Below are 12,468 nucleotides of genomic sequence, written 5' to 3'. Positions count from 1 at the left end.
TAGAGTGAGTAAATAGCCAGGAGGTGCAGGGGAGAGACATTTCGTTGTCTTGAGAGACGTTTCTTCGGGATTTATGTTGGTTGCTGAAAACATTGTGTATCTGAGACGTTTTGGTTCAGGGATAGTCATTTTAACAACCAGATCAATCTTACTGTTCTCACAAACCACAAGATGTATGTGGACATTTAAATAGTTTTGGGCTTTTTTTGCCCAGGTATTGAGAATTTTGTATTATATCTCCATTAAAAGTATCAAAGTAGTGCCAATGAAGACTGTTGACAGACTTTTCAGTGGATTATACAGAGTAACAGGGACGTTTCTGGAAAGAGCTTTGAATGTAATCTCAAAATTCCTTTCACCTCCACTGTATTATGCTGGTGAGAGAAATATGAAAGCTGAGTAAATATAAGCAAAAGTACCTGTGTGGCTGAATACCGCTACAGGTAAATGAGAAAATATGTTTTTTCAGTCATTTGGATGAATCACACCTAACTGTGCTCATCCCCAGGAAATAAATAAGCACAGATTTGCTTTGAAACATTGCAAGAAAAGCGCATTTTTGAATCATCTTCATATTGTGTTTGTAGCTGAACTCTCTACAGGTACCTCTATTCAAGGTTTGTGCTGGTTGATTGCAAATGTGAAGGACTTCCAGTAGCAGCAAAACAGCCATCAGAGCAGCTTTACTCTGCCATTTCAAGGAAGTACATAAGCCGAACTTTACTGTAACGTCCTTCAATTGGACATGTTGTCTCTCTGTAAATGCATTTACTGCGGAGGTGTTCTTGGATAAACCAATTTTGGTGTTCAAGCAAAATTATGTTTTCCTCCTATTATATACAGTGAAATGACTCTGATGGGTGGTGAAGTTGACCTTTTATCCCAAACAGTTCTCCTAATGAGGTGGTATCGATTAGTTTATGCAATTATCCTCCCCGCAGTCTATTAGATAATCATGTCTGTGTATGTGAGTGTGTTCTCTAGCCGTGTATTATGGGGAGAGGAGGTGACTGGGAGATGACGGTCTTTGTTGCAGTCGGAAATTGAACCCAGGCTGGATAATGGACAGCGATTAGCCGCTGCATAATTATTGGATTACAACAAAACACCAGTCGATGGCCCACAGTCTCAAAGAGGTCGGTCGGACTTTTCTCAAGCCCGTGTTACAGCCCTGCAGATGTCTACGAATAAGGGATAGTCTGGCATGCACTGCCATTTATTGTTCGGTGGACCGATAATAAAAGTTACAAAAGTACAAGCTTTCTGCTCAACAGTTAAGTAGGAATAAGCAACAGAAATTGGAGTCAAGTGAGGTGAGGAACAAAGGGGAAGGGCTACAGGTAGCACCAAATCATGAAACAAACAAAACAAAACGTGCTTTCTAACCCAACAGATCCCCACTGACTCACCACAGCTGGAAACAGCTGAAAGAAACACGATAAAACCCTAACTGGCTGCACTTATCTTACCTGTCGAAATAAAACACTAGCAGCCACCCATGAGTCCTCGTGTTCAACCAGACAGTCTAATTACCTATGTGTGGTGCCGAAATAATGGTTGTATGAAAATCAAACAAACAAAGTAAGCCTACTGCTCGGACCCCAAAACCACTAAACTAGCGTTTCAATTGAGTTAACGTTATTTTACACACCGAAAGAAGTTAACCTCAGAGCTAAGTATCACAAGAGTTAACATTACAACAGGGGGAGACAGAGACGGACTGCTCTGGTTAAATCACAGCAGCTCCTGGCATTTTCACAAAGAGGCTTTTATCGTCTTGAGTGCTGGATCGGACAGGCTAGCAATTTGTGGCTGGAACCAGTAAAAAAAAAAAGAGGGAAGACCAGCTGAGGACGGGGCAGACTGGGGCACAAACACAGGTGGGCGGTCCGGAGACACTGACCACAGGGGAATCCCTCCAGAGCAGCTGATGACGCCCTAATTGACAGAAGAAAAGACCAAACCACAGTAAGACGTAACAATATGAAGAGCAGTCACCTGAACCCGATGATGAACGAGTGCTGATGGAAATAAGCCTACACTGAGGTTATCGTTCAACTCTTGTCCTGCACAAGGAAATATCATTTCACTAGAGTGATTGCTTCACTAATTTGGAACGCAATGTTCCACTTGAAAATGTGTGTTCAGTTGGGACATGACATAGGGTGACCAGACAGTCTAGTTTGTCCTGGATTGTCCTGGTTTCAAGCTGGGTGTCCCGAGTCCCAACATATCTGTAAAACACAAAATGTGCCGGTTTTCAACATTCACAACCAAATTGTCCCTGTGTTCACCACATATTAAAATAATAATTAACCCAATATAAAAACATAAACAATGTGCCACGCATCTGAATTTGACACTGATTTGTCTGTATGTGTGTCAATGGATTAATGTGTCGTTGTCGAGGCTGCTGCTAGCCAACGATGCTTGCGGCTCTTTCTGACAGAACCTGTCAGTATGCTAACGGTTAGCTGTGCCAAAGAGAGCGTCGGTCTTTTCTAAAGACCTCCAGCAGTCTTACTCCTTCCTTCGTAAAGTACCTGGCAACGTAAATGCTACATTCTGCACACACTGCAAGAGTACATTTTCAGTCGTGCGTGGTGGAAATGCCGATATAAAAGATCATAGTAAGTTCCAGAAAAGAAACTCTAACTAAGAAGAAAGACAAAGTGTAAAGTACCCAGTAATCTTCTTAAAGGTAACTTTGTATAGACCTGCAGTGTGGAACTTTCACATATTAATGAATGTCTGTTACATTCAAGCCCTTGCCAAATAAGTTCACACAACGCTGATTAGGCCTTTCACTGCCAGATAATCTCTCTGTATTTCACAGTATTCTGAGTTTTTAAATCTCATGTTTGGGGCGACATTCCCGCGCTGGCCGTCTGGTTGTCAATCGTGCGGCTCCTCTAGACTTTCCAAATGTTACTGGACCAAATGGACCAAATTCTGATAATGAAATGAGTCATTTTGTGGGGGTTGTGTGCACATTATATAATAATGAATTTTGAATTCCGTACATTACAGATCATACATTTCATTAATTTGGTATATGGTAGTTCAAATTTTATATAGATACTGACAAATAGCTGCAGCTAACCTCTGTAGGGTCAGTATATATGTATATGTGGGGGCAATAGGGTGCACAAAAGCAATTTGATGTATTGCTGAATAGGCAAATTGTTGAATGGAAATTTGACCATCAAGATGAATTATTATGTTGTCATATCCTTGGCATTTTTTTTTCTCTTTCCAGGATCACCAACTGAGATGTAAAAATGGTTGAACGGGCCTCTTGTCTAGCCTGGAGCTATGTCCAAATCTCTCATTCAAAATTTCTCAACCTCTGAAAGGTTCTCCTGCAGACAATTTCGATCTCTAATCCTTTAACTTCGTCTGTGATGGTTTAGATGTTCAAAAAAAAACCCAAAAAAACAAAACAAAATGAAAACTATGTATGAAAACATAGTGTGTGACTCACATGGTGTGACTGACAGAGAAAAAAATTTCCAATTACAGTACATGGTCCCCTACCTCCCTTAATCTGTCTGACCAGTGACTCCTTGGATTTTTTACTCCTTTTAAATGGGTTTCTGTGTTGTCAGCCATTCCAGCGTGACCTCCGGCACCTTCCTCACAACCCTCCGGCCTTCCAAAAAAATACATCTCCAGTGGAAACGTGGTATATGCACCTAGAAATGACTTTCTTTTCCCCGTGTCGGCACCCTGGCAGCAGCACGCTGACAGCTGGCATCACAATTCATTATGTCTGTGCCGGAAAAAGCTGCAAAGAGCCAGGGAGAAGCTCTCACCATATTTCACTATCGAGACCTGTCAGTAAAATCATCACTGACACTGACAAGTTGCCAGTGAGTTATTTTATTTTTTTTATTTTCATTCATATAAAACAGGCAGATGTTAGGAAAACACTAATGCTGGCTGTGGGATACACGTACTCTTCTTTGGCCCCTGTGTGAGGTCATGCTCCTGCACTCCGTCAGCATTTCGTGAGTTTTTCCAAGGCCCCTCTTCATATTTTCTCATTCATCACTGTCACCAGCTTCAAAGTATAATCTTAGAGTACTTTTCGCCCTCCAGCAAACACTGAGGCTGTGCTGAACCCAGAATAAGTGTTGCTCTTCCTGGCCTGATGAGTGTCAGGGAGAGGTGTGTTCATAAACCCTGGAGCAGAAACTTAAGCTTGCTCACAGCTTGATTGGAGGATTTATTCCCCAGTTTCCTTAAAGCAGCTATGATTGATATTTTTCAGTATTAACAGTGTATAAAATTACTGTGTGTAATGTCAGAGGTGTTGCTTGTAGTGATGAGACTACAGAGAATTATCACCCGACTCTGCAGCTTTGATTTTTTTCTGACTTAAATTTGAAAAACCAAAAGTTATTCAATTAGCACTGATATAAAAACAGACAAAAGCTGTGAACCAGCAAATGTCTGGTATTTTGCTTGATAAATGACTCCAACAAATAGCTCATAGTAAATATTAAAATTTGTATTAATTAATTTTCTGTTGGTTGACTAATTGATTAATCTGTTATTTGTTTAAACCTGCAGTGCAGAACTTTTACATAACGAGTTTACACAATGCTGATTAATCCTATCACTGCCAGAAAAATCTCCCTGTATTTCACAATATACACAGTTTTTAAATGTCATGTCGGGCGCGACAGTCCCATGCTGGCCATTTGACCATTAATCATGCAGCTCTTCGACACTTTATACACATTCTAATAGTGAAACGAGTCATTTCATGGGGGTTTGTGTGACGCTCAAAAATATTTATTCACCGTTTTAAAACCATAACAGGAGGTTACAGTCAGTACTGGCCATGGGGCATACAGGGACAAATCCTGATGGGCCAGCGGACTATCAGAAAATATGTTTTTTGGCCGGTGGACCATCAAAACACATCTGTTTTTACCGGCCCTCTGTGTGAGCCTGTCAATCAGGGTGCACATGAGAGCGTGTTGCATGCCTGTGTCAGGCAATCACAGCCAAGCACCCCCCTTTACTCTCACTGCTAGAATGGGGAGACAAAAGTCCTGCACTCTATCTTTAAAGCATCTATAATTAATATTTTTATAATACCAATATATCAAATAACAGTGTGTAATGTCTTGGCCGTGGCTCATAGTGATGAACCTCCAGAGAAATATCAGCGACTCCTCAGCTCCCCTCGACTTTATAGCGAGTTTCATCCCATTGTTTAACTGTCCGGCTGCAACTTTACAGTTTTGGTTCTCAGCATTCTCATAGTGTTGCTGTTTCAGAGAAATAGCTCTAAAAACCAACTGTACACTATCTGCTCAGCACCTAACGGCAAACAGACACAGTTAGCTGTAGACTAGCTGGTGAACATAGTGGAGCATTTAGCAGCTAAAGAGCCAGATATTCCCCTCAGGAGTTGGTAGAGAGCATAAACAGAAACTAAAAGAGAATGAATATTGGACTTAAATTCACCAGATGGACAGAGACACGACTCCAAATGAATGATAATGTTGCTCCGTAATTGCTGGATGTAGAAATTAGTTTGCTAACAGCTCACTTTATCAACTTAAAAGGTGATGATTTTGTGCATTTCTGCTGCCCCCAAGTGGCCAGAAAATGAGTAATTGCAGGTTTAAACATTCATTCAATATTCAAGCATTCTAGCACAAAGCTATAATTTGATGATACTGTACCACATTCCTACAATATGTACTATGACTTCTCAGTTGTCTTTTCTACATATTATTTATGCTGTGTTTTCATACCGTATTTATTTTATCATTAACTACATTTATTTTGGCTTTCAGTGAGACAGTTGATTAATGTGCTTTAAAGTCATTAAAACAGGTAATTTTGTTTGCACTAAATGAAGAGAACCCCTTCATTTTACACCTTAATGGTCCTGTACACTTCCTGTGTCAAAATGAAGGGGTAACAAGATAAAATAAACTTAAATGGTAGAGCAAATAAATTTATTATTTAGAAGATTCAAGTGAAGCATTAAATGCTGCTCATACTCCATAAACTGCTCTTACATGAATGATAAGGAGTTTTCATTTTATTTCATCACTTAATAATAACATCATTTTAGTAATTTTATTTAAGATGCCTGTTCCCTAATTTTGCAAATTTAAGCTCTGAGGACTAAATTTTGTCATACCAAGCAAGCAGTAATAGATTGTATATATGGTGGTTTAGATGTTGAGATATTTCACTGTGGACCAAGTCCCACAACCACCAATCCAAAGTACCAAAGCATGTCTCTGATGACTGTCAGCTTTGTCATTATCATCCACAATGTCATCCTGGATCAAAGGACAATTTCTCTCTTTTAAATTGTCTTTTAACTGAGGGACCGGCTCTTTGGTTGGGCCACCTCAGCTCCCTCTCGGGATTGTATGCAAAGGCTGCATTTTCTACTCGCCCTCAAGACTCGATTTAAAGGATCTGAGAAAGTGCCTCATTAAAGTGAGCATTAATTTGAGCTTGTTAAACACCCCGGCACGACTTTCATCTCATTTTGTGACAGAAACCACTTGCTGAAATTGACAGTAAAGGAAGTTTTCAGTTTTAAGTCGGGCAGCTGGATCTTTCCCTGTCAGGATGGATTGTGAAAGCAGGGTGAAGGAGCCGGGCAGAACTTTTCTGAAGTCCCTTTTTCTAATTAACTTTTCAAGTCTTTGAAGCACTATGTGTGTTCACGCCTGAGAGGAAGACGGGTGTTAAAATGTCACCGATTGCCCAGTGGGATGGATGTCATCACGGTGTCAAGGTTGAGCTTCCTGGGGTCATTACGGTTATTATTAGTGTTCAAATATAAAAATGTATTCAAGCCTTGGTGGTTGATGCTTGACTGAAATGTTTCATAGAGCTGATGGAACTGCAGAGTCAGGTGATAATTGTCTGTCGTTTAGATTAGAACATTTTGCAGTACATTTCGCTAATAATGCTTGCACATTTTTAATTAAGTGACATTTTCGATGCAATACTTACTTGAAAAGAAGTATTTTTACTTTACTTGTTTTGGAGTTATTTCTGGTGTCCATGGTTCCTGAAGTAAAAGTTCTGTTTTTCCTGTCCTGTTTTTTTTGTTTTGTTTTGTTTTGTTTTTGTTATTTTCTCTCATTTTCTGCATAGCCAATGTTAGGTGACTGACAGTTGAAGCACTTTGAACACATCCCACTTCTTAAGAAGCAGGCCTTTCTTGAAGAGCAGAGCAGCCAAGCAGGTAAACAACAAGATGGCAGAAAAGGCAGACAGCATGGAGATGGTCTTAACTGGAGAGTACTGGACATAAATACCATCCTCAAGAGTGCATCCTGGGAAGTGGAGGTATGCTGCTAGCACTATCGATGGCTCTCCACACAACAGTCTTAACACCAATCCTGCCACCCAACCCATAATAGTGCCGTAACCACTGGAGATGTTGAAGAAGAAGAGGACGCAGATGAGTTGAGGAAAGATTAAGCCACTTTAGTACCAAACAACCACAACATCAGGATGCTGTTTTTCAGGTTGGTGAGTGCTATAGCAGCCAGGCCTATTATCACCACAGCAACACTGATGACCCACTGGAGGTCTCTTTGTGTTGCCTTATTGAGCACAGAATAGAAAGCAGGAGTGACAGTTAAAGGGCCTGTTCAGCCAAAACACACACACAAAATACACATTTTCTTACTTACAGTGGTGGTATCTAGCCATGCAGATATCTACTGTTTTATGTTTAGAGTTTTTGAGATATGAGCAAAATTTTATTTGTGATATTCATCAAAAAGTCACATAGGAAAACATTAAAAATGTCTTATAATCCACAGACTTTGCAATGGACAATTTTCAGTTTCAGTTTCTTCAGTAGAAAGTAGTTCCATCATTTGAACATTATTTAAGATACACAAATTAAATGCCATTCACCTCCATTTTATTGTTTTTTTGTGTATTTTTATAAACCTCTCTTCTCTAAATGTACTTCTCTCCTTACCTCTTCTACACTGTACATATTAACAAGAGCAAACCTGATGCCTCGGGATGTTTTTGTAGATGTTAGAGGTGAAGATGAAGGCTGCAGACAACAAAGCGGCATCAGTTGATGATATAACAGCAGCGGTAATGGCTCCAATACCAAAGATGGAGATGTAGGATGGGGTGAGGTGCTGCAGGGTGATGGACAGTACTAGAACCGTCTCCCCCCCCGTTCAAATGGAGATGGAGAGCCATAAGAAGTCAGGTTCCAGTCTAAGAGACAAGACAGATTTGTTTGACAGTACAAGTTATGGTATATAACACATTATAAACAACCATATCAAACTGAGTATAATTAAAAAGTAGGTATGCGCTGATATGGGTCAAATACTAGTAGGGTTGAGCATTAAGCACCACTTCTGAACCAGAACTCCAAATTTGTGAAAACCAGGGAGCTGTTAACACATGTGAAGGTTCAAACTCCAGTACATTTTTATGAATTTGTGCCCTGCAACTTTGGTTTTGATGCATGCATGTCACAGCATAGGGCCTCACACTCCAATAGCTCTGAATGTAAACCTCCTTTTCAGCATCTAGGACTAAGGCTACAAAATAGCACTTAATAGAGTTGCATAAAAAAATGACTTAAAGTTACCTTTACCTTTCATATAGCTGGAATTTAGGGACACTAGCTTGCAGATAATTCTGATAATTATTATTCATTACTATTGTTATTATTTTTGGAAAGGCATACCACTTTACAAATTACTGTTGTTTGATAGTTGACCACTCAGTACAATTTTGCTAGCATAGCCCACAGATTATAGGAGCATTAGCCATGGTATACCAATCATGATAAAAGTGTCTATATAGGTTAACTTTTCAATAAACCCTAGCTTAATTTATAAGTACATTCTTCCCTATATTAAGTCTGGTATGTACAAGCATGGCCAATAATAAGTCATCACCTACAACTTTGTACCTTAAGTCACTTCTTAATAGTATATATTCTCTGTAGTAGAGATTACTGCAGTGACCACAAGAGCACCTGTTGCAAACAAAGCAGATTACTGAAAACAGGCGTGTCATGACTTTACATATCCATGGCAAAAAAGGAAAAAAATAGAGAATGTTAAGATCATTTTCACAGCATTATAAAGTGAAATCTCATAAGAGTTTTAAGATAGTAGCATCTCAATAGTCCCCCAACAGTCTCTCCAATGTCACAATACTTGCTGCATCAGCTGCCTCTATCATAAATATATCTTCTTACTTTATATTTCACTACGTTACACCAATCATTGGCTCCCTAGATAAAGAACATCAAAGGCGCTTCATATTAAACTATGTGAAACCTAATACAGGAGCAGGCTGGGGAGGTGGAGGGAATTCCTGATGCTGAACTCAGCGTTGTTGTATGCAAACTGAATGAGCACCAAATGGTTATATGAACCACCAATTGAGTGAAACAGGTTGTGGACATACATAATTGGAGGAAGTATGGACTTACTTGCCAAATCAAATCAAAGCCATTTGATTTGTCACTTCTCCTTTTGTGCCTCCTTCGTATAAACTTTTCATGGCAGGGAAGTTTATTTCCTTTGAGCATGGTTTATTTCCCTTCCTGCAGCTTGTGTGGATAGGCAAGAATAACCCTAATATCCTCTAACTTGTGTTGTTACAGTGGTGCAGCTTTAGGAAAAAGGGTGTATATGTTGTGCAGGGTGTGCATGAAAAAGTACATCTGTGATACATCTGTGATCATGTGTAATTAATTAATAGCATTAACAGCTGGATCAAGTGTCGGCCCCAAATAGCTTCCTAGTCACAGAGGGCGGCTTTATCAAAGTGAGACCTGCATGGCAGACGAATGAGTTCATAACTTATTACAAAAACAGAAATCCCACTATCCAAAACCAAAAATGTCATGAAGAAATACAATTTCTGGGTAATCATGACATTGTACAGTTTTGTACAGTTTTTGACCCTAGTATAGTCTGCAGTGCACTCACCTGACGTGGTGAAGATGCCCACCACCCAGGTGATGCTTTGGTTTTCCAGCAGGGCCATTTCCATTCTGGTGGCTGCACTCTTCTTCTGTTCCCTTTTGGACTTGAAGGAAGCCCAGATGCCGGTCCCAAGGACCAGCAGGTAGAAAAACACCATCACTATAACTCCTGGGATGCTAAAAGCCATAATGAACCAAACTTTTGATGGAATGTCTTTCTCATTAGCTGATGTTTTACTGAGCTAAAGAGTGTAGTCATTCCAGAGGGCGATAGGAAAAATACAAAACTTATCTAATCTTATATCTTAAAAGATATAAATCAGTTCTTGCCTTTTGTGAGAGATGCATATCTGGTCACTGCTCAGTTTTAATGATGGTAAATGGAAGGGTGATTTTAAGATTATGTTTATGTTTAAATATGCTTACAGTGACAATTTAGTTGTCTCTCTTGTGTTGATACTATTGCAACATGATCACATCTTTTAACAGATTTCTTTTACCCTTAATAAACCATCTCAAGATGAAGTTACTTGTCGTTTATTACAAACTTCTTTCTCTCCCTGACATTTATTATTATTATTAGTTTATTTGTCAGGGACGATGCAAAAAACATTGTAACAGGTTAAAATAACACGAAACAGATGTATTGCATATAGGATTTATAGCCAAGGCTAATTTGCAACCCCTGTCCCTGGTTAGGCTTTTTTACTTAAAATAGTCATAACATATCACTACCAGAAATACATTAATTAAATAAAGCTCATGATAAATAGTGACATTCTCAATAACAACAGTATTTACATCACATAAAAATCAATTTACATTTGTTAGGTTAAGATGATTGCAGTAAACAGCAATTTCAGGGATTTTGTCAAAAACACATTTTTACATGTGCACTCTATGAAAATCATTCCAAATATAACTGAAAAAAATCATGTGAGATTGTTATGGTACATGCAAAGTCTCACATATGAAAACAGTAGGTTCAACGGGTTTATTCAAGCATTGGATGCATTTTTCACATATGAACAGTTGATACAAGGCAACATGTTTTCAGCTTGAGATGTGACTCATACATGATTCATGTGAAGAATGTTATAGGCCTTCAATTTCTAAACATAAATGGCCAACACAAACAGTTACTGTGCAAGGACAACATTCAACACAGCATACCAATGATAAACACACATTAAGAATATATTAAAATTACATAAAAATATATTAAAATTCACAAAGTAATAATTATATAAAAAATGAGATAAAAACAAGGAAAAGTTTGCAATACAGAAGTCAAACAACCTAAACATAGTAAATTATGCAAAATAGCATGAGAAATTACAATCATAAGTAAAAACAGAATTAATTCTAAATAAAGTTTAGATTCAGGGAGAGTGCTTCTTTTAATGTAATGATCCTTATGATCCTATCATCTCAGACAGGTATGTGCATAATTAAAGGGCCTTTTAATACAAACACACATTAACACAGTATATATTTATGGTCAAACATGTTTTAGAAATTGTTTCTGTTTCATTTGATTCCACCATTTAAGATTCAGTCCCTGCTCTAAACTAACTCTCTTACTAAACAGTGTCAAGTATTTGCATATCATGCTGCTGCCATGATACTGAAATCTGTCCAATCAGGCCACTCTCCAGTGTTTAAACTGAAAAGTGTCAGTTCAGCAGGTTTATTCCTTTCAATTAGAGAAGGTACTGCTGTCGGATAGTCAGGGTCGAGCATTCTGAAGGCTTAGCCTTCAAATTCATCCAGTAAATACCCTTTTAATTAAACTAAATTGAAGAACCCTTTTTTCAAATGAGGCAAAGTGCATTTGAAAACAAATCTATGAAAAATAGAGAACTTTTAACTACTTCAACCACACAGACCCTTTAGTAGGTCCATCATCATAACAAACTCATATTTAGTGTTATTGCCAAAATGACGCCTTTGATTAGAAAGTTTAGTACAATCACTGTTCTTAACTATAAATAATAATGTAACTCACCAAAAATAGAGGGAAGAAATTATTCGTTGTGATGAATTACAGTCGATTTTCATGCCTGACTGATATGAATGGAACCTCTGGATGTATGAAAGGAGAAAAAAAAGTTGAAAAAGCCTTTGTTAATTGGCAATAATGTAATTTTTTAAAAGTACATACAAATGTATAGCTAATAGGCTAAAATATGAAAAAAAAACATTGCCATCTGATTAAGGTTGGGGATGATCATAGTCATGTTTTTTTGTTTTTTTTTAAATCAATCCTTCCACCCAACCAACCAATAACATCATGTGATTTCTGCCTTTTCTCAACTAGAGGGTGTTGTCACTTGAACAAAGATATATGTTGTTTTGGGGAATAAATGACTGATGACTGTTGTTTTTCTTGGGAAGACAGTCTATTTTGATATTTGATTAATCGTTTATTAATGATGTTATTAAAGATTCATTTTTTAAGAAAAACAAAGCCAAACTCTGATTCCAGCTTC

The 12,468-nt window shown here is 38.3% G+C and overlaps 1 protein-coding gene across 1 annotated transcript; it reads right to left on the bottom strand.

Moving 5' to 3' along the window:
* Positions 1 to 7,907: 7,907 nt before the first annotated feature.
* Positions 7,908 to 10,489, bottom strand: LOC122986800 (high-affinity choline transporter 1-like). The gene is made up of 2 exons (XM_044358195.1): positions 9,981 to 10,489; positions 7,908 to 8,241 (listed from the first exon to the last, which is right to left on the bottom strand). Exons 1-2 carry the CDS (start codon positions 10,162 to 10,164, stop codon positions 8,180 to 8,182), a joined length of 246 nt encoding a protein of 81 aa, XP_044214130.1. The 5' UTR covers positions 10,165 to 10,489; the 3' UTR covers positions 7,908 to 8,179.
* Between the last annotated feature and the right edge of the window lie 1,979 nt (positions 10,490 to 12,468).

The sequence above is a fragment of the Thunnus albacares genome, chromosome 8, assembly GCF_914725855.1.
Source record: "Thunnus albacares chromosome 8, fThuAlb1.1, whole genome shotgun sequence".
Classification (NCBI taxonomy): domain Eukaryota; kingdom Metazoa; phylum Chordata; class Actinopteri; order Scombriformes; family Scombridae; genus Thunnus; species Thunnus albacares.
The sequence above is the reverse complement of the archived record's forward strand: the minus strand, read 5'-3'. Positions and strand labels throughout refer to the sequence as shown.